General features: G+C 42.8%; 1 protein-coding gene and 1 pseudogene across 1 annotated transcript in view; both read right to left on the bottom strand.

The window, feature by feature from the left end:
- The window catches only part of SERPINB7 (serpin family B member 7), a 28,426-nt gene extending 20,443 nt beyond the window's left edge, over positions 1-7,983 (bottom strand). Inside the window, exons 1-2 of the mRNA XM_055417507.2 lie at positions 7,923-7,983; positions 3,279-3,464 (exon numbers count right to left, since the gene is read on the bottom strand). Of these exons, the coding sequence (XP_055273482.2) occupies positions 3,279-3,446 (168 nt within the window). The 5' untranslated portion in view covers positions 3,447-3,464; positions 7,923-7,983. The remainder of the gene's footprint in view (positions 1-3,278; positions 3,465-7,922) is intronic.
- Positions 7,984-13,777: 5,794 nt separating this feature from the next.
- Positions 13,778-14,847, bottom strand: LOC129549913 (large ribosomal subunit protein uL30 pseudogene; annotated as a pseudogene).
- Positions 14,848-20,359: the final 5,512 nt, after the last annotated feature.

The raw sequence follows: 20,359 nt of genomic DNA, 5'->3' as shown, positions 1-20,359 counted from the left end.
TGATCAAGTTGACTAGAATATTCCAGGGTTCGTAATTCTGCCTCACAGTTTTGTGGTCAGTTTCACTATGACAAGATTCGTCAAAAGAACACTGAAATTAGTAATTTAAGGGACTTCCCTGGCTGTCCAGTGGTTAAGACACCCCCTTCCAATGCAGGAGCTGCAGATTCCATCCCTGGTCAGGAAACTACAATTCCACAAGCCTCGTGTGTGGCCAAAACACATAAAATAGAAGCAATATTGTAACACATTCAATAAAGACTTTACAAAATGTCCACATCAAGCACAAAAAATCTCAAAAAAGAAATTGCTAATTTGTCACTAAGAAAGGAAGGTTCAACAAGGACCCTCCTTCCCATGGAGTTTATTTTGTAATTACAAGGGAGGAAACAAAAACAAGAGTTTTATTACTTGGATTATGTTATAGGACTTCCCTAGTGGCTCAGATGGTAACGAATCTACTGCAATGCAGGAGACCTGGGTTCGATCCCTGGGTTGGGACGATCCCCTGGAGAAGGGAAAGGCCACCCACTCCAGTGTTCTTGCCTGGAGAATCCCCAAGTACAGAGGTGCCTGGTGAGCTACAGTCCATGGGGTCACCAAGAGTAGTTTTTTTAATTCTTACTGATTTGTAACATTCATGTTGAAAGTTTACCTCTCAGTACCCCCAGAACTGAAAAAGGAAAAGTTGCAAAGAAAAGTCTGTATCGTCAGTAACCTCAGTATGAGATGGAGAGAAGCTCCAGCCAGCTTTTGTTCACTTAACTTGAACTTGGGCGGCCTCGTTGCATATTTCCTTTCTAAAATAAGGCCTGGAAGTTGGAAGGTCCATTCTATCATCTTTGAGAAAGATTTAACCAAGAGAAGGCTGAGAAAACTCTGGAAGTCATATTGATTGTTATGTAATGCTATCTTTAGTGAAATATATACAGCTTTGTGGAAAAACATTTTGAATGGTGTCTGCTCCTTTGAGTTCTAAACCTTTTACTCACTACCTCATAAAAACAACCTAGTAATTAACTTAATTAACTGAACCTTAGCAAGGAGAAAGGAATCTTCTCTTCTTTTTGACCAAAATTTCTGTCAGACTAACTTTTTAAATTTTCTGCAGCTGTCTTAAAAAAAACTCCCCACGGTCACTATTAGATAAATAGACTATTTGAGACTATATGGATGTACCAGAAACAGACTCACTTGCTTCTAAAACATTGTGTTTTTTAAATAATGAATGGAAATCTTTTTTTATTAGTTGCTAGATTGATTTTTCCAAAGTCAATACCTGTATTTACCAAAATATTGACTTCAAGATAACTGAAGCTTTATGGTAATGTACTTTGAGCTACCTTTCAGTTTGCTGACTTTAGGGCAAACAGCTTTTCCTCTTGGGGATATTTGGTGGAGGAGACTCTTGAGAGTCCCTTGGACTGCAGGGAGATCCAACCAGTCCATTCTAGAGGAGATGGATCCTGGGTGTTCATTGGAAGGACTGATGCTAAAGCTGAAACTCCAATACTTTGGCCACCTCATGCGAAGAGTTGACTCACTGGAAAAGAGTCTGATGCTGGGAGGGATTGGGGGTGGGAGGAGAAGGGGGTGATAGAGAATGAGATGGCTGGATGGCATCACCGACTCGATGGACATGAGTTTGAGTGAATTCCGGGAGTTGGTGATGGACAGGGAGGCCTGGCGTGCTGTGATTCATGGGGTCGCAAAGAGTCGGACACGACTGAGAGACTGAACTGAACTGAACTGAACTGAAGGGACACGTTTTATTTTCACGATGGGGGAGAAGTGTGCTGATGATATCCAACAGGAAGGGGCCAGGGGTGCTGCAAAACCTCCTACAAAGCACAGAACAGCCCCTCACAACAAAGAATTCTCTGACCCAGAAGGTCAGTAGAGCCAAGGTTGAGAAACTGTGCTTTAGAATAAGAGCTACCTGAGTTTACTAGCACAGAGATGGTGTGACAACCCCTGCATAAAACCGGGGAAATGATGCCAACTCCAGGGTTACTGTGAGCATCAAATAAGATACGTGGAGAGCTTATCCCAGAGACTGACCCTGATGGAGTTCCCAGCTGGCTGTTGCTATCATTGCGTTAGCGTGAGGTGTTTAGCGCACCGGTTAGGAACCACTCCAGCTCTGGGACAGCAGCATTCTTAGACTCTGTGGTTATTCCCTAGCATCAGTTACTGGTGGAGCTGTCCAGAGAGTGAAACAAGTCTTTCCAGCTTCCCTGACTGCACAAATAACCTTCAACACTTACTTAAGTGTGAAAGGTTACAGCAGGGATCCCTTCCTTCTTGCACTGGTTTATGAACTAAAATAATGGGAGGAATCGGTGGGCAGAAGGTTGGGCATCGAAGTTTCAACATGCAGCCCTGGTATCTCATTTGCTGCTGACCCACTGTATTTAAATGGAAAATTCCTGAGAGAAGGGAGAGAAACCACGACCTTTTTGCCTCCTTGCAGTCTCGCTCAGGGTAGTATACAGGAGTGAGTTAATAAGCTGTTTCTAAATGTGGTGGGGAAGGTGATGCTGGCGACAATAGGACAAGCATCCTGGTGGGCTGCGAACATCCAGACTGTACTATGATGTCATTTGTGGCAGGTCCCCAGTGCCTAAGCTAGGACTTCATGGCATTTCTTTCTAGCTCTTCCTTCTCATCCATGTTACTCAGGTGTCGTGCATGCTCAGTCACTCAGTCCTGACCCCTTGCGACCCCGGGGACTGTAGCCCACCACGCTCCTCTGTCCATGGGATTCTCCAGGCAAGAACACTGGAGCGGGTTGCCATTCCCTTCTCCAGGGGATCTTCCCGACCAGGGACTGAACACGGGTCTCTTGCGTCCCCTGCATCGGCAGCAGGCTCTTCATCACTGAGCCGCCATCACTCAGGCCGAGGCTCTCTACTTCCGCATGCACCGGGAACGCCCATCAAAGCTCAAGTGCTAGGCTCCATCCCCGTAGTTTCTGATTCAGTAGGTCTGAGTTGGAGCCGAAGATTTTGCATTCCTACTGAGATCTCCAGGTGAAGCTGGCATGGCAAACACACTTTGAGACCCACACTAAGGCACAGTATCAAACCTGCAGTTATGGAAAAGTTCCAGCTTAAACAGCAGGGGTTGCCAGCTGCATTCTTTCCTCCCCCTGGATGGGGTCCACTGAGAGGTCTTCCTTACATGAGACCATTGCAGTGCAATATTCTCTTGGGAAAAACAATTTGCCCTGATGATCGATTACACAAGTCATGGTTGGTGATGCAATCAAGACTGACCTTATCAATCTGAGAAGCACAGTCACCCCTTGCACCCAAACGAACCAGGGCCAGGGCAGTGAAGAGGCTCAGAGAGGAAAAGAATACATTTTCACTTCCTTGATTGCTGTCCATCTCTCCGAACAGGTTGAAGCAAAAGTCTGCGTCTGCTGCAGCGAGGGAGGCCATGGTGAAATGGAGTACAGCCTAGAGAGGGAGAAAAGAAAGAGCTCTGAGTATGTTTTCTGTGGCTATTACGGAGTTGTTGTTTTTTTTAGTCAGAGTATAATTACCTTACATTGTTGTGTTAGTTTCCGCTGTACAATAATGTGCATGCTAAGTCGTTTCAGTCATGTCCGATTCTTTGTGACCCCATGGACTGTGCCCACCAGGCTCTGTCCATGGGATTCTCCAGGCAAGAATACTGGAGCGGGTTTTCATTTCCTCCTCCAGGGGATCTTCCCGACCCAGGGATCAAATATGCGTCTCTTATGTCTCCTGCATTGGCAGGGGGGTTCTTTACCACTAGCGCCACCTGGGAAGCCCTGAATCAGCTGTCAGTATACATATATCCCCTCCCTCCTGAGTCTCCTTCCCACCCACCCTGTTCCACCCCTTCAGGTTGTCACCGAACACCAAGCTGAGCTCCAGTGTTGTACAGGAGCTCCCGACTAGCTGTCTGTTTTACACATGGCGGTCTATATTCATTCATTTTTTAAATCCGAGGCTTCATTTCTTCAACCTTGGATGTAACTATCAAATAACTCACAACAAAAAGAACAGGTTCTTTTGGCCCAGTATTCTTGCTATCAAAGCTCTAAGACTCTCTTCTGGCAACAATATTATGGTACGTTTTTTAAAAAACATTGATCTTCTTTAGCACGATGTTTCCATATTTCTGCCTGTGCTCTCATATTCACATCCAGGGCAGAGTCTCACTGTTTCTGGAGGTGGAATTTCCAGCTTCAGTGATCTTTGATAATTCTGTTTTGAGTCCCAAGTAAACATATTTATGGGGCCTACTATCTCTCAAATCTCCCAGATTTCTAAGCTGAAATACAGCAGAAATGCTGTTGTTGTTTAGTCACTAAGTCATATATGACTCTCTGTGGACCCCTGGACTATAGCCTGCCAGGCTCCTCTATCCACGGAATTTCCCAAGCAAGAACAGTAGAGTGGTCTGCCATTTCCTTCTCTGGGAGATATTCCCAACCAGGATTGGAACCCATGTCTTCTGCATTGGTGGGTGTATTCTTTGCCACTGAGCTACCATGGAAGCCCCAGAAGTGTTGTTATAGTAAAACAAATTTTACATTAGACAGTCTATTCAAGGGACTATATTTCAGGAAGAAAAACTGTGTGTTACATTCTCTCTCTTCAAATAGTTTTCAAGACTTCATGTTGATTGCCAAAAAATCATAGTATTTAAATGAAATTAATCTCTCTTAGAAAAGTAACTTCAAAGCAAAACCATAATAATTATTTCCAAATATTTACAGAGGAAATTACATCTACTAAAGCACTGTGGGCGCATTAACATGTTGATACAAACCCTCTTTGGGGACCTACCTGAGTGACCCAGTGGGGGTCTGAAAGCTATTTGGTAATTTCATAACCCAAAACACAAAAACACACTCTGCAGTACATTTTTCCTCAATCAAGTCCCAACTGTTCTTATTGCTTTATAAATGCAACTTTTACTATTTTACCCCTAGGTGGGAAAGGGATGTTTCATGTTTTTAAAAATTATTCTTTAAATCACTTTCTAAAAAAGCAATAATCACAAAATTTTATTTTCTAATTTTTAATCATCCTCTTGACTTTTCACAAAACTGTTGTCGTATTGAAGAGAAGAGAAGCTACACAGGAATGTGTTCATTCAAACAATGAAGTACATATTTTTAGGGCTTAGGTAAATTCTATGGCCAAGAAACCATACTAGATAAATAATCATTACAGAGAAACATCAGCCAAGAACTTCTTAGATCTAGTCATTCCCAAGTAATAGCTTTTAAAATGATAAACTGCTCTAGGTAATATACAGTTAAATGTTCTCGTACAGACGTGTTCATACTCTATGAAAATATATGCCAAGAAATATGTTCCACTGCACATCATTGCTTTTTTCTTTTCTCTATGCAAGTGCTTTGTAGTTTCCAAAAATGAAAGTAAGTTTCATTCCTCTCATCTGATACAAAAACTGAATCCCACCGGCAAATAAGTACCAATATATATGGCTGAATTACTTGCTTTTCACCCTAAATTTCCATCAGATGACATAGAATTAATATTAGAAAATTAACATGCTACCAAAACTGATTTTCTTTCTCCTATAATTTCTTTTTCCAGCAACATTTAAAAAAAATTAAACACACAAAAAAATAATTAAATGTAAACATGCCATCAACAAGTGCCCAGTGATTTGGGCCCCAGTTAAATAACTAAACTGAAGAGGAAAATTAATTACATCAAGCTACAGAAGAAGGCATCAGTGTGGGGCTCCCCAGTATGCCACTATCCAGATACAGCAATGAAGGGAAATTCTTTTTAAATCATACAGAAACTTAACTTTAGATTAATCTTTTATTTCACTAAAACTGCAAAAATACTTACAAAAATAATATACAGATATGGAATTAATTTATAATTTTCAAGTTAACATGAATCAAATACTTATGAAGTTCTTCAAATCCTAAACAGCAAACTTAAGGATGTCAAAGTCCAGGGAAGACTGAAGCCTATTTACTTACTTATGGTACATTTCAACTTGAGAAATTTTTTTATTTCTTGCTTTCTTTTGTTAACATACTTTTTGTGTCAAAACAAAAAGAATAGATATGTTCTCAGTAAAGCTTTTTAAAAGTCTAGTTAAAAAGCAAGAAAAATAAATTTTAAAGCATGAGAAAAACCAAAAACACTTTCAGTAAAACATGAAATTATATTGAAAATATTTCATGGATCTAAGCTTATTATAACAAGTTGATAAATTGTGTGCCTTATTCTTTGATCAAAATATTATTTCTTTTCTGTCTGCACAAGAAAAAGTAATCATGTTTCATGGTACATTACTGAGGGGAGAAAAGCCTCCTGTTTTTACTGAACTAAAGTACACATAGAGGAAAAAACTGAAGCTACAGTTGAACAGACTTAATTTTTGCTCTTATCATTTAAGTCAAAGGTAATACATTCAAATCTTTCCATTTTTTTAAAAAAACATAGTTTAAAATTTTGATAAATTCCTAATCAAATAAGTAGAGATATACAATTAAAACAGAATTCAATTCTAATGTCAAGAATGTGCATACTCCAACATATAATGCCTTAAATAAGAACATCAGAAATAAAGAATTTTAGACTTGTCCATAACTCTCTGATCCTATTTCTGTTCTCCAAGACGGAACGTGACGTGTTGGGTGGTCTTGGATGCCCTCTGAGTGGCTGGCGCCTCTGTCCTCGGGCTGCAGACAAGCCCTGAGACAGAGAAGCTGGGAGGAGGGCGGACCCAGGGTCACGCTGAGGGACGGATTCTCGGCAGAGACGCACTCACTGCTGTCTCTCCCTACCCGCCTTGCTGTCTGTCTGTCTCTCTCTTATGTGTCTCTCCATGTCTCCCTGTCTCTCTCTGTGTGTGTCTCTGTCTCTCCATGTCTCTGTGTCTCTCTGTCTCTGTGTCTGTCTCTGTGTCTCTGTCTCTGTCTCTGTGTCTCTCTGTCTCTGTCTCTGTGTCTCTCTGTCTCTGTCTGTTTCTCTGTCTCTCTGTATCTGTGTCTCTATGTCTCTGTCTCTCTGTGTGTGTCTCTCTGTCTCTGTCTCTCTGTCTCTGTGTCTGTCTCTGTGTCTCTATGTCTCTGTCTCTCTCTCTGTGTCTGTGTTTCTGTCTCTCTGTGTTTCTGTCTCTCTGTGTCTCTGTCTCTCTCTGTGTCTCTGTCTCTCTGTGTCTGTGTCTCTATGTCTCTGTCTCTCTCTCTGTCTCTCTGTGTCTCCCCGTCTCTGTCTCTCTGTGTCTCTGTCTCTCTCTGTGTCTCTGTCTCTCTGTCTCTCTCTGTGTCTCTATGTCTCTGTCTCTCTGTCTCTCTCTGTGTCTGTGTCTGTCTCTCTGTGTCTCTATGTCTCTGTCTCTCTGTCTCTCTGTGTCTGTCTCTGTGTCTCTCTGTCTCTCTCTGTGTCTCTATGTCTCTGTCTCTCTGTCTGTCTCTCTGTGTCTGTGTCTGTGTTTCTGTCTCTCTGTGTCTGTGTCTCTCTGTCTCTCTGTGTCTGTGTGTCTCTCTCTGTGTCTCTATGTCTCTGTCTCTCTCTATGTGTCTCTCTGTGTCTGTGTCTGTCTCTCTGTGTCTCTCTGTCTCTGTGTCTCTATGTCTCTGTCTCTCTGTCTCTCTGTGTCTGTCTCTGTGTCTCTCTGTCTCTCTCTGTGTCTCTATGTCTCTGTCTCTCTGTCTGTCTCTCTGTGTCTGTGTTTCTGTCTCTCTGTGTCTGTGTCTGTCTCTCTGTGTCTCTCTGTCTCTCTCTGTGTCTCTATGTCTCTGTCTCTCTCTATGTGTCTCTCTGTGTCTGTGTTTCTGTCTCTCTGTGTCTCTATCTCTGTGTCTCTCTGTCTCTCTGTCTCTGTGTCTCTGTCTCCTAAGCTGTCTGGCCAGACTTTAAGTTCTGAGCTCTGGAAATATTTACCTTACTCTCTTCATAGAGGAAGTTAGCCGCTGGTTGGATGAGTCTGCAAGAGTTCCTTGCATTACTCTGAAATATAAAGCCTCTGACTCAGACACTCCCTACTTCCTTTTGTAATGGCCATGATAATTTTAAATAATATCATTAAAATGGAGTTATGTTCAGGCCCTTAATAGGGCAAATTCAAAGAAGTGTGCAGAGTATTAGCTACAGACTTGATTCAGAACAGTCAAAGCAGATATTTTCTAATGAACCCAAGCTTAGCATGGGGTTTTCTGTAGTTTGATGGGAGCACCGCAGTCTTTGCATAGGGTATCTGGCGGTACGAAGGCTACTTTGGGTTCGTGTGGAGTGGTGTGCTTGTCAGCTTCGCTCACTGGTTCGTGCTGTGCCCTCAGTTTCTCACCTTTGAGGGGCCGCGTTCCCGCCTGTGGAGGCGCCGCGTTCCCGCGCGTGTGGAGGCGCCACGTTCCCGCCTGTGGAGGCGCCGCGTTCCTGCCTTCTCGCGCGTGCGCAGGCGCCGCGTTCCCGCACGTGTGCAGGCGAGCAGAAGACACGTGACTGCAGGCGCAGAGCGCGGGGAGACGCTGCGGCCGGGCTGGGCTTTGCTGTGCTCGGGGCAGCGGAGAGCGGACGCATTCAGGACGAAGAGGGTTTTGCTCTACACGGTGGCTTTTGGCTTTGGGTTTTTTTTTTTTTTTCTATGAACCATGTTTCATTTTTAAAGTCTTTACTGAATTTGTTACAATATTGCTTCTGGTATATGTTTTGGGTTTTTTGGCCACCAACCTGTGACATCTTGGCCCCGACCAGGGAATGAAGCCGCAGCCCCTGTATCGGAAGGCAAAGTCTTAACCCCTGGGGTTCCAGGGAAGTCCCCGCAGTGTCTTAGACCTCGCCTTACAGATTATTTATACATTTTTACCCTCCCGGCCTCATCTTCAGTGTATGCTTCATCCTAAAATGGAATATCCTGACCATTTGAAGTGTCCTCAGATGAATGTCCTCTCAGAGGGACAGATGCGTTTGAACATATTGAACAAGATGGAGAGTATCTGCCTCCATCATAACAGGAATATGTTAGTGATGAAAACATTAAAACAAAAAATAAGAAAAAAGATTAACTCCAGAGAAAAGAAGATTGCACAGGGAAATGCGTATCATACTACACTTTATAGTTGGGCTGTGAATAATATTCTCTTAGTTGTAATGATTTCCATGGATTTCCTTGGTGGCTCAGCGGTAAAGAATCTGCCTGCCAATTCAGGAGACGCAAGTTCAATCCCTGCTTAAGGAAGATCCCCTGGAGAAGGAAATGGCAACCCACTCCAATTTTATCTGGGAAATCCCATGGACAGAGGAGCCTGGTGGGCCATGGTCCATGGGGGGGTCTCAAAGAGTTAGACATGACTTAGTGACTAAACAACAACAGTGATTTCAATATTGAGTGCTGAGCTAAACAAGATTGAGGGTGTATTGATACTGTAGGGATATTAGGAGGAGGTGGTAGGGGACGGGATTGGGAACTGGACATCCAAGGAGTCCATTGTCCTTCGGTGAAAGGAAGGCGACAGATCATCTCTAAAAGCAAAACGAAAAAGTGCCACCTTAGCTTGTTATTTGGATGTCTGGAAAGATACAAGAAGTAACACCAAAAGCGATTGAAATTGGAGATAAGTATCCACCCATGAAACCAACCCAACAATCGATCATGCTTCAATACAGTGGCTTTTTTTCTTTAAAAAGCAGTGGGGAGAATTGTTCCTGTTGAGTGAGAGTAGTGTGGGAGGGGGAGAGTGGAGGAGCCTGCTGCTCTGCATGACAAGCTGCGTGGCCTGCTTTTGACTCCCTCATCACCTAGATCAGAAGAAACTTGAAATAAATGAAGGATAAAATAATGGCTCTGGATTAAATCTCAACTTGGCAACTCACTGTGCTGTGTGACTTTGAGCAAGTAACTTAATTTCTCTGAGCCCCCATTTTCTCATCCATAAAATAAGAGTTCATATCAATTATATTCATATTTTTATTTAAAATATGTAATATATTACATACTTAAGTTTTATATACATATATATTTATGTGTATATACATATGCCTGCCTACCTGTGCTGTACTTAGTGGTGTCCAACTCTTTACCCCATGGACTGTAGCCCACCAGGTTTCTCTGTCAGTGAGATTCTCCAGGCAAGAATACTGGAGTGGGTTTTCATTTCCTTCTCCAGGGAATCTTCTTGACCCAGGGATCAAATCTATGTCTCCTGTGTCTTCTATGTATGCATATAATCACTAGCATAATACTCAATGCAGGGTAAGTCATCACTAATTTTTATTTCAGGGACTTCCCTATAGCTCAGATGGTAAAGAATTTGCCTGCAATGCAGGAGACCTGGGTTTAATCCCTGGGACAGGAAGATCCCCTAGAGAAGGAAATGGCAACCCACTCCAGTATTCTTGCCTGGAGAAATCCATGCACAGAGGAGCTTGGTGGGCTACAGTCCATGGGGTCTCAAGGAGTCAGACATGAACTAAGTGACTAACACACACAGTTTTAATTCTCCCCTACCTGTCCTCCACCCTCACTTTGCTTTGTTACATTTTATTGTATATGTTAATACTGTATAACGTAAGAAGTCAGATCACTTCAGCAGTTTTCAAGCAGGATTTTACCCTCCAAAATCAGGAAGTTTATCTCTCTAGTGTGTTATCTCCCTTCCTAAGACAGATAATATAATGGCTTCTTCACAGGGATTTTTGTCACAGGAGGAGTGTGGAGAGTCTTTAGAAATAATGAGCAGCTATGAGTAAAAATTCCAGAACTAACACAGTAGACAGAGAACCCAACTGGAGGTGGCTCTGTGGAGGCAAGGACCCAGGTTACCCACTGGTCCTCATTCACCTGGGATTTTCCTGGTTTTAGGGCCGAAAATCCTGCCTCCAAGGATTCCCCTTGGTCCTGATGCAGCGTCCACTAGGATGTATCCTCTCCCTCAGACAAAGGGTTCCCAAAGCTTCTCCCAAGACCAAGAGTGTATCTAGTACACCCAAAACTCTGCTCCACACCAGGTCACAGTCACTCAATCCAAACTATCGTAAGAACATATTCTGAACACCCAAAATTCATCTTCATCTGCTCACTGGTGCCCAAAATCATCATGCAGGAGACCTGTAGTCCCAACCCACAGTTAGAAGTAATGCTTAGGGAACCAAATAAGTCAGGAAGAAAAGAATGCACACAACACGAGTTCCTTGATGAAATGGTCCAACCAAGTGGTCATGTATGGACGTGAGAGTTGGATCAAAAGGAAGGCTGAGCACCAAAGAATTGATGCTTTTGAACTGTGGTGCTGGAGAAGACTCACAAGAGTCCCATGGACTGTAAGGAGATCCAACCAGTCCATCCTAAAGGAAATCAGTCCTGAATATTCATTGGAAGGACTGATGCTGAAGCTTAAACTCCAATACTTTGGCCACCTGATGCAAAGGATTGACTCACTGGGAAAGACTGATACTGGGAAAGATTGAAGGCAGGAGAAGGGGGCGACAGAGGATGAGATGGTTGGATGGCATCATTGACTCAATGGACATGAGTTTGAGCAAGCTCCAGGAGATGGTGAAGGACAGGGAAGCCTGGCGTGCTATGTGTAGTCCATGGGGTCTCAAAGAGTCAGACATGACTTAGTGACTGAACAACAGCAAAAGCAAAACTGGGTTCTTAAGGATGCTGACTTACACTGGTAGGCAGACTGTCCTGAAGAAATGATTGCCTCTAGTGGGAAGAGAAGAGGACTCTTTTGTTGTTGTTTTGTTTTTTGTTAAAGGAATAACAGAGGGAGACTTCAGAGATTCTGATCAGGTTCTGTTTGCATATACTGAATGCACTTTTATGGATCCAAGTTATCTTTCAAAATTTTTAAAAACAAATCAGAATATAAAGAAAGAAAGTACCTCAGAGATAGGATCACAGTTCATTGTCTATAATTGATAGTTGACCTATTCCTAAGCGCAAGCTTTGGTGGAAGATAGGCTGGGACCCTGAGCCAAGGTTGAACAGAGTGGCCCCGAGGTCGAGAATATGCTTCTAAGAAGACCCAGAGGACTGACACAATGCACCCGGCAGAGACCAGGGACCCCAGTGCTTCCCAAACCTAACAAGGCGTTACTGAAGGCAATACAGCCCAATTCCCCTGAAGGGCGGTTTTCCAAAGATGCGACTGGAGAGATTTCAGACCTCTGCGTGTGACCACCGGCTGTTTTCTACACCTTTCTCCAGACTCAGTCAGGAGCTCACCTCTTGCTTACAACAGCAGAGACAGGAGCGGCCTATTTGAGTATGCAAAACCATAACACGATTCACACTGCCATCCTGGTACACAAAAGCAGTGATGAGAATCTGGTCTCCTTTCTCACTCAAAGAAAATATTCCTATATCGTGCAGAGTCTAGACTACTCACTTTTCCCCACGCACTTAGGAAGGTGCACAAAATCAAACAGAATTTAATACAGTATTTTTGTCATTCTTTAAACTCAAACATTCATCTGGACCCTAAGCTGTTTCAGCGGGCTTCTCTTTGTACTGTTCTCAACTCCTTTCCCATCTGCTCTTTATTCCCAATTTTCTCCTCTTGGAATTTTCCAGAAGTATATCTCACCTGGCTTCTATAGATGCTTGCTTGAATGAAGCAGCTTTAGCTAAGAGCTGAAACTTGGGGCGTTCATTCTTGGCACCCTGCCAACCTCTTCTCCACCCTTCTGATCTGGTAATGGAAAGTTATATTTGTAACACCCAGATCCTCCCTGCTGGAGTACAGGCTAGAGCTCCTTCAAGGGGGTTTTCCCTTTGAAAAGTGGCCAGGTATGGAGAGAGGTAGGTTAGGACTGGCTGGTTGCTGACACCTTGGCCATCAGAATGCGGACAAGCGTCCCAGGTTAGCATCACATTGCAGAGAGCTCGTGTTACACCCCCTGCATCTGCTGTGCACAGTGCGTGTATATGCTGTCACTTCAGTCGTGTCCAACTCTATGTGACCCAATAGACTATAGCCCTCCAGGCTCCTCTGTCCATGGGATTCTCCAGGCAAGGATACTGGAATGCGTTGCATGCCCTCCTCCAGGGGATCTTCTCAACCCGGAGACTGAACCCACATCTTTTATGTCTCCCGCATTTGCAGGTGGGTTCTTTACCACAAGTGCCAATTGCAAACCTGGTTCTTCTGGCTGAATATTTTCCAGTGTAAAGCCAGTGGTTACCCAAATGACTGAGTCCTCTGTTGTAAAAGCTATTAGAATCATAAGGCACCATCACTGTATGGTTGCTTGTAAATTTTATGAGTTTTGCCTCTTTCTTGCCAGTTTATACATAGCCAGTGCTCGTTTCCATGATGATTTGTAAATAATAGCAGAGGAAACTAAAGTCACAAATAATACCTGAAACTTAATTTTGATTTAGCATTTGCAGTCAATTTTCTGATGCTTGTTGTGAATATGGAAAATACAAGCATAGAAATGGATTGTGTCTTCTGTATTCTGATGACTGTGATAATTAACTAGAGTGAGCTGAAATATTTTTAATTCCACATCATTTCTGCTATAAAGAAATATAAAGTAGGGATAAAGTATTTTCAGTAGATAAAATGGCTCATAGGTAAAAGGCACAAGATCTGAGTGATATGCAGACTGGATAACCCTCCTAGAATTACTAAGAGTCAGCCACATTTATTTATTGTTTCAGTTGTTTATTAATTGACCAGATTACAAAAATAATTCTGGTAGATACCTTGGTTCATCCTTCTAATAAGCCTGTTGATCTGGTCTTCGCTGTTGCCAGCGTCTCCACCTTCTATAAAATGGGTGGTCTTTTTCTTCATTCCACCTCATAGAGAAGATAATTTAAAGGGCCACAGGAAGTTGTTTGCTTCTTTGAAACGTTTTCCAACGGTATAGATCTCATGAATCAGATCCTCCATGCAGATGATTCCGTATTTCCCAAAAGATCGAGAAATCAATGCGTCGTCAGTCAGGGCAATTCGCTTTTTGTTGATTCTGCCATAACCACGCTTGTAGATCAATTCATTTACAGACTTCAGATTTGGGTATCCCCATGCAATGTATGGCTCCACAATTCTCAGCATGTTAATAGATGCCTTGTTGAGCTTCACAAAGGTGCCATTGAAGATCTGCCGGAGGCGAAGGAGCTGCAGCACCTTTCGAACCTTTGGGCTCACACCGTTGATGCCTCTGATCCTGATGACAAATGCCAGTTTGGGTTCCGCGGGTCCATAGAAGTTGCCGGCTTTTCGTGCCATCCTAGCCATTCGAATTTCAGTTCTGTACATCTGCCTGTATTCCTTGTGGTAATGCTTGGCTTTTTCATAGATAAGCTTCCTCCTTGCCTTTCGAAGCATCTTTTGGGCAAACTTCTTTCTCAGGCGCTTGATCTTGAGCTCTGCGAAATTCTTTCGCTTTTCCTTAAGGGTTTCTGGCACAGCAGGAACCTTCTTTTTCTTCTTCTCGCCATTGTTTTCTTCTTCACTTTAACACAGACAAGCCTCCCATAACTGTGTTGGCAATAGTTTATTCAGAATTAACCAATCCCAAAGTGACATCAGTCCAGGAAGGAAACTCAGCAGGTCACATGAACGCTTCTCCCTTGCAATACAATGGTGACCCAAATATGCAGAGGCCTTGCCAGCTCATGAGCACAGATGGAGGCCACGCGAATCGTAACAATCTGACTTTGACTGTCATTTGTCACCACTGACTTACCTAGTACTTGAGCCTGCTGTGCTCTTTGAGCATTGCCAAGGAAATAAGATTGCCCATCAACTGCATCCATCACATGGCCTTCCACGTTTTTCCTCTGTCCTGGTTCCCCCATCGGTGTCACCCCTGAGGACCTCGCACCTTTGTCACTGCTGCCGCTGCTCATTGGGAGAACACTGCTTCCTCATTCAGAATACCATTTCCTGAGATTTCTAAGCTGGGCCAGTGGCTTCGACTACATGCTGCTAAGGCAGGGGGCTTGGGTTCCATCCTTGGTCAAAGAACTAGAGCCTACACACTGCAACTAAGACCTGGCATAGTCAAATTAATAAATAAATATTTTAAAAGAATACCATTTCCTGATCCCTTCACAGAAGCCAAGCAGGAAGCCAATACCTGCATTTGGTCCCATGAAGAAATGGGAAGAAGGTCCCTTCCCCAACTCTTACTTACTTTATTGACAGGCAGCCAGCAGAGACACTTACTACACTCACTAGATCTTCCAGAGCTTGTCATCTAAACGGTTTCTTTACCTTATGCTCTCCTTGGGAACAGATGAAAAACAGATTCTTCCATTCATTCCAAGGAAGAGATTCCTTCATTCTCCCACTGTACTCAGAGATACCCATGAATAAACAGCCTCTGGTAGATTCCTTGTCTCAATCAAAATAACGATTTTAAATAGGCACTTTGAGGGGACTACCAAACCATCATTTGACCCAAATAGGTCTGCATTTTCTCTACTAGTATCATCTTTAACATTTTCTATGAAGGCTTTATCTAAAAACTATTCCCCTGTTCTTCTCCCTAAGTGAACTGCTAGCTGTTTCTTCTTTTTAAAAGCTGATACAAAGTGAATAAAAATGTCCACCTTGCACAACAGAAAGAAGAGAAATGAAAGAAAATGGCCTGCCTAATCCAAAGTCATTCTCCTCCAAAATTTCAACCTCTTATATAACTAGGGAACGATTTTGTAAACAAGAGGAACCTCTTGCTCCACTATAAATAGAGGAACCTCTCAGTGTCTGGTGGAGCTTACACTGTTTTCACACATGCTTTATCTTCATGCTAAATCTACAAGGAAGTGGGTTTTTTTCCCCCGCATAGCTTTGGTGTCATGGCTGCCAATCTCAGAAAGTTTTGATTCTCCAGTTACCTAATGCGGACAGAGGAGCCTGGCGGGCTATGGCCCATGGGGTTGCAAAGGGTCAGCTGTAACTGAGAGCACACAGACAGACAAGACAGACATTGTCATAAGAGACATTCTGAGTCTAAGAAGTCTTTTCTTGTACCAGTATTGTGTTAGATTTTACTCTAGGACCTGCCATCAGGTGAGTCCACACCACACTGTTGGCATGCAGAGTTTCTGTTTTCATAACTTGAGAAATACTACACAATTGCAATTGTCTTGTAATGCAGTTCTATAAAGTGACCCATTTAGAAACACAGGTCAAACTTGTTCTTTTCTGGGTTCCTTGACCTGGAATACATTCCCAAGTCATGGAATTCTCAAAGTGTGGCGTGGTGAGATGTTAGGATTTGCCACCAGAAGTAGTCTTTAATTTAGAAAAATAACAGTGAGTGCATAAGGAACCTCATCTTTTACAAAGGGAAGTAGCTACAGTATTCTTGGTCCAATAGACACTAATTTCTGCCGCAAACCAAAGATACCACTGAAAGCAGCAGTTCACCTGGATTATGGGTGGTTAGCCTCTGACCTCCTTCTCTGACTTTCTATTATTTAAAGTACTCTTCACAAATGCTTTGTATTCCCAGAGCACCTGAACATAAACTGCTTAAATCTTGGACCAGCAATCACCCTTTCGGTCATGCATCTAATGAATCTGAATGTTATCACATTTAGCTTCTGGCTTTGACTTCACCAGGATTATTTTGAACCATAATGGAAAATAATATGAAAAGAATATATAATATATATACATATGTATAAATGTATATATAACTGAATCACTTTTCTGTACAGTAGAAATTAACACAATATTGTAAATCAACTGTACTTCAATAAAATAAATTAAAAAAAAATAAAACAAACCTATTTTAGACCTGATCATAAATTTAAGTGCTTTGTTTACTAATCTTTAAATTATTAAAAATTAGATAAAATCAAACATAAAATCATTTTAGGTTGAATTTTTTAATATTTAAGCAATAACAACAGAAACCCTATAGAACACTTTATTCTAAGTACCAATTTACTTTCTGGATGGTGTCTTAATTGTTTCCACTTGTTAGCGTATTATTTATGCTTGTTAAAAAAAAAATAGTAGCAAGGAAATTTGAAGCACAAGTTTGCATGGAGGAGACAGAAAATCTTCAACAACTCCCTGTAGCAATTCAGAAAAATTGTGTCAGTATTTTGATAATGAAAAGCAAAGTTTCTGGTGATATTAGTTAGGGTTTTCAATCTCTTTCTTGAGAACAATTTTCATTCATTCTTTGATTCTTTCCCAGTTCAGTTCAGTTCAGTCGCTCAGTCGTGTCCGACTCTCCGCGACCCCATGAATCACAGCATACCAGGCCTCCCTGTCCATCACCAACTCCCGGAGTTCACTCAAACTCATGTCCACAGAGTCGGTGATGCCATCCAGCCATCTCATTCTCCGTCGTCCCCTTCTCCTCCCGCCCCCAACCTTTCCCAGCATCAGAGTCTTTTCCAGTGAGTCAACTCGTCGCATGAGGTGGCCAAAGTATTGCAGTTTCAGCTTTAGCATCAGTCCCTCCAATGAACATCCAGGATTGATCTCCTTTAGAATGGACTGATTGGATCTCCTTGCAGTATAAGGATTCTCAAGAGTCTTCTCCAACACCACAGTTCAAAAGCATCGATTCTTCGGCGATCAGCTTTCTTCACAGTCCAACTCTCACATCCATACGTGACCATGGGAAAAACCATAGCCTTGACTAGACAGACCTTGGTTGGCAAAGTAATGTCTCTGCTTTTTAATATACTATCAAGGTTGGTCATAACTTTCCTTCCAAGGAGCAAGCGCCTTTTAATTTCCTGGCTGCAATCAGCATCTGCAGTGATTTTGGAGCCCCCCAAAATAAAGTCTGACACTGTTTCCACTGTTTTTCCCTCTATTTCCCATGGCAACTATAAAGCAAGTCTATAATCACAGTTCACCGAAAGCCCAGAGTGATGGGATATGTTTAATGTAGACTACAGAAGCTGGATCCCCCACCCTTTCTTGATTTGTGATGTAATCTAAAAATAGGGATATGGCCTAACCTCATATACATCTCATCAACCTTTTAATTCACAATTCTGCTTTCATTACAGGCATGAGGGTAATTCAGTGTTTAATTTTAAATGTTCTATTGTTGTATATATAAAACTCATGATCAAATACAATCCTATTGTAATGATTGATAAAGAAAAATGAATCTAGAATGTGTCACTGAATACAGTAAATTAAGTCATCGTATTAAATGACTCTTCTCCTCCTAAATATTTGTACTCAAATAGGCAAAGATTTAGAAAGCCCTTATTTGAAAAACCAGTTTTTTAAAGTAATAGTGTTCATAGCACTTGGTTTTAAAGAAAGCAAATGCTCAAACCACAAAACAAGTAAATGTCAAATGTATTAAAAAACCAGGCCTTCTCACTCTCCGTCTCCTACAGGTGCCGGGGTTCCACCCACATTTTCTTCTGAGATCCACGAGAGTCACATGGGGCCTGGACCGCACCCCCCCCAACCTCAGTCTCCGTCACTGGCTCCTCCTGTCCACTCTGTGCTCTAAATTTCGATCCCTTTTCTCTTTCCACTGTTACTTCCAGAGACCTTACCCTTTCTCATCAATTCCAAGACCACCTACCCCTGAGGACTTCCATATTTGCATTCCCAGATCTCCTTTGACTTTATATTCCAGTGCCTACTTGACATCTCAGAGGCATTCCCAACTTCACCTTAAAGTCTGTCCTCATCATCTTTCTCCCAAACCTGCCTTCCTTTCCAGCTCTCTGCATCTCAGCAAGAGGGCCTTCCAATGGCCCAGTTAGAATGAAACCTGAGACTGATCTTTGACACCCCGTCTGCCTCATATGCACGCAGTCCATTGCCAAGTGCTACTGATGCCTCCTCCGAAGGATAGCTCAGGCCTCTCCGCCTTTCATCATCTTCCCATGGCCCTTAGTCAAAAGTCAGTGCCGGCTCTCACCTGAGCCTTGCAGCGGTTGTCTCTTGGCTCTTGCCTCTTTCATTCTTATCTTATGCAGCCTGTTTCTACTATCGTCCAAAATGACTGTCCTCACACATAAGGTGGATCTTATTACCCTCCTGCTGAAATCCCTTCAAAGACTTTGTGTTGGCTTGATATTGCCTAAAAGGCCTCCCATGGTCTGGCCATGCCACCTGTCCACCTATTCGTCACCACTCTTCAGTAGGGGTTGAATTATATCCTCCCAAATGATATATCCAATTCAACCCCCAGTAGCTGTGACCATGAGATTATTTGGAAATAAAGTCTTTGTAGACTTAATTAAGGTTTTCCAAATTAAATAACCCTGAATTACCCAGATAGGCTCTAGATTCAATGACTGGTGGTCTTATCAGACCAGTGAGAGTGAGATGGTGGGCCCAGAGAAGGTATGTGAAGATGGAGACAGGGACAGGATGCAGCAGGATGCAGCAGCGCATCCGCAAGAGGAGGCAGTCTCGAGCCACCGGCATCTGGAAGCGGCAGCGGGGTTCCCCAAGGCACTTCCAGAAGGAGCAGTGGCCCGCTGACTCTGAGTTTAGAATTCTGACCCTCAGAACTGTCGGAGGATACATGTGTGCTGCTTTAAGCCACCAAGTCTGTGGTCACTTGTTACAGCAGCCCTGCGTGTTAAGTTGCTTCAGTCATGCCCGAGTCTCTGCGACTCTATGGACCTTAGCCCACTAGGCTCCGGTCGATAGAGCAAGAATTCTCTAGGCAAGAATATGGATGCGGGTTGCCGTCCCACCTCCAGGGGACCTTCCTGACCCAGGGACCGAACCCAGGTCTCTTCTGTCTCCGGCGCTGGGTGGTGGGTTCTTCACCACTAGCGCCCCCTGGGAAGACCTAGGACCCTAATACACCCCTAAACTCCCATACACGGACCTTTCAATTATTTTAGAGTCAGATTTTTCCTGCTGGGTTCTTCACCACTAGCGCCCCCTGGGAAGACCTAGGACCCTAATACACCCCTAAACTCCCATACACTGACCTTTCAATTATTTCAGAGTCAGATTTTTCCTGCTGAAAGATTCTTTGCAAATTTCCACCACCAGGAATTAAGGCAGCTTTTCAAAGAGATTTCCTCAAGACCTAATCTAAATCAGGCCCTCCCCCCTGTACTCAGAGGTCTTTCTTTTAGCATTTATAAGAATTTATGACTGCATATTTGTGTATTTGTTAAATGTCTTCTCTTTTTAACATTCTAGTCTCCATGAAGGCAATGACTGTGTCTTTTATGTCACTACAATAATTCCTATCCTGGCAGAATAGGTACTAAAACTGTTTTTCCAATAAACCGCATTACAGAGATGAAAGGAGACTAAATGCACTCCTTCTTTTGGTGGCTATCTTGAGAAGTGGCTTACCTTGTGTTGACTTAGCTGAAATCCACCAGCTGTAATCCACCAACTCAGTTAAATTTTAACTGAGTTATTGTTTAAAGGATTTATACACCATGG

This window comes from Moschus berezovskii, chromosome 28 (assembly GCF_049115385.1).
Source record: "Moschus berezovskii isolate FMDL1 chromosome 28, NW_MosBer_1.0, whole genome shotgun sequence".
Classification (NCBI taxonomy): domain Eukaryota; kingdom Metazoa; phylum Chordata; class Mammalia; order Artiodactyla; family Moschidae; genus Moschus; species Moschus berezovskii.
This window is presented reverse-complemented; position numbering and strand designations above follow the sequence as displayed.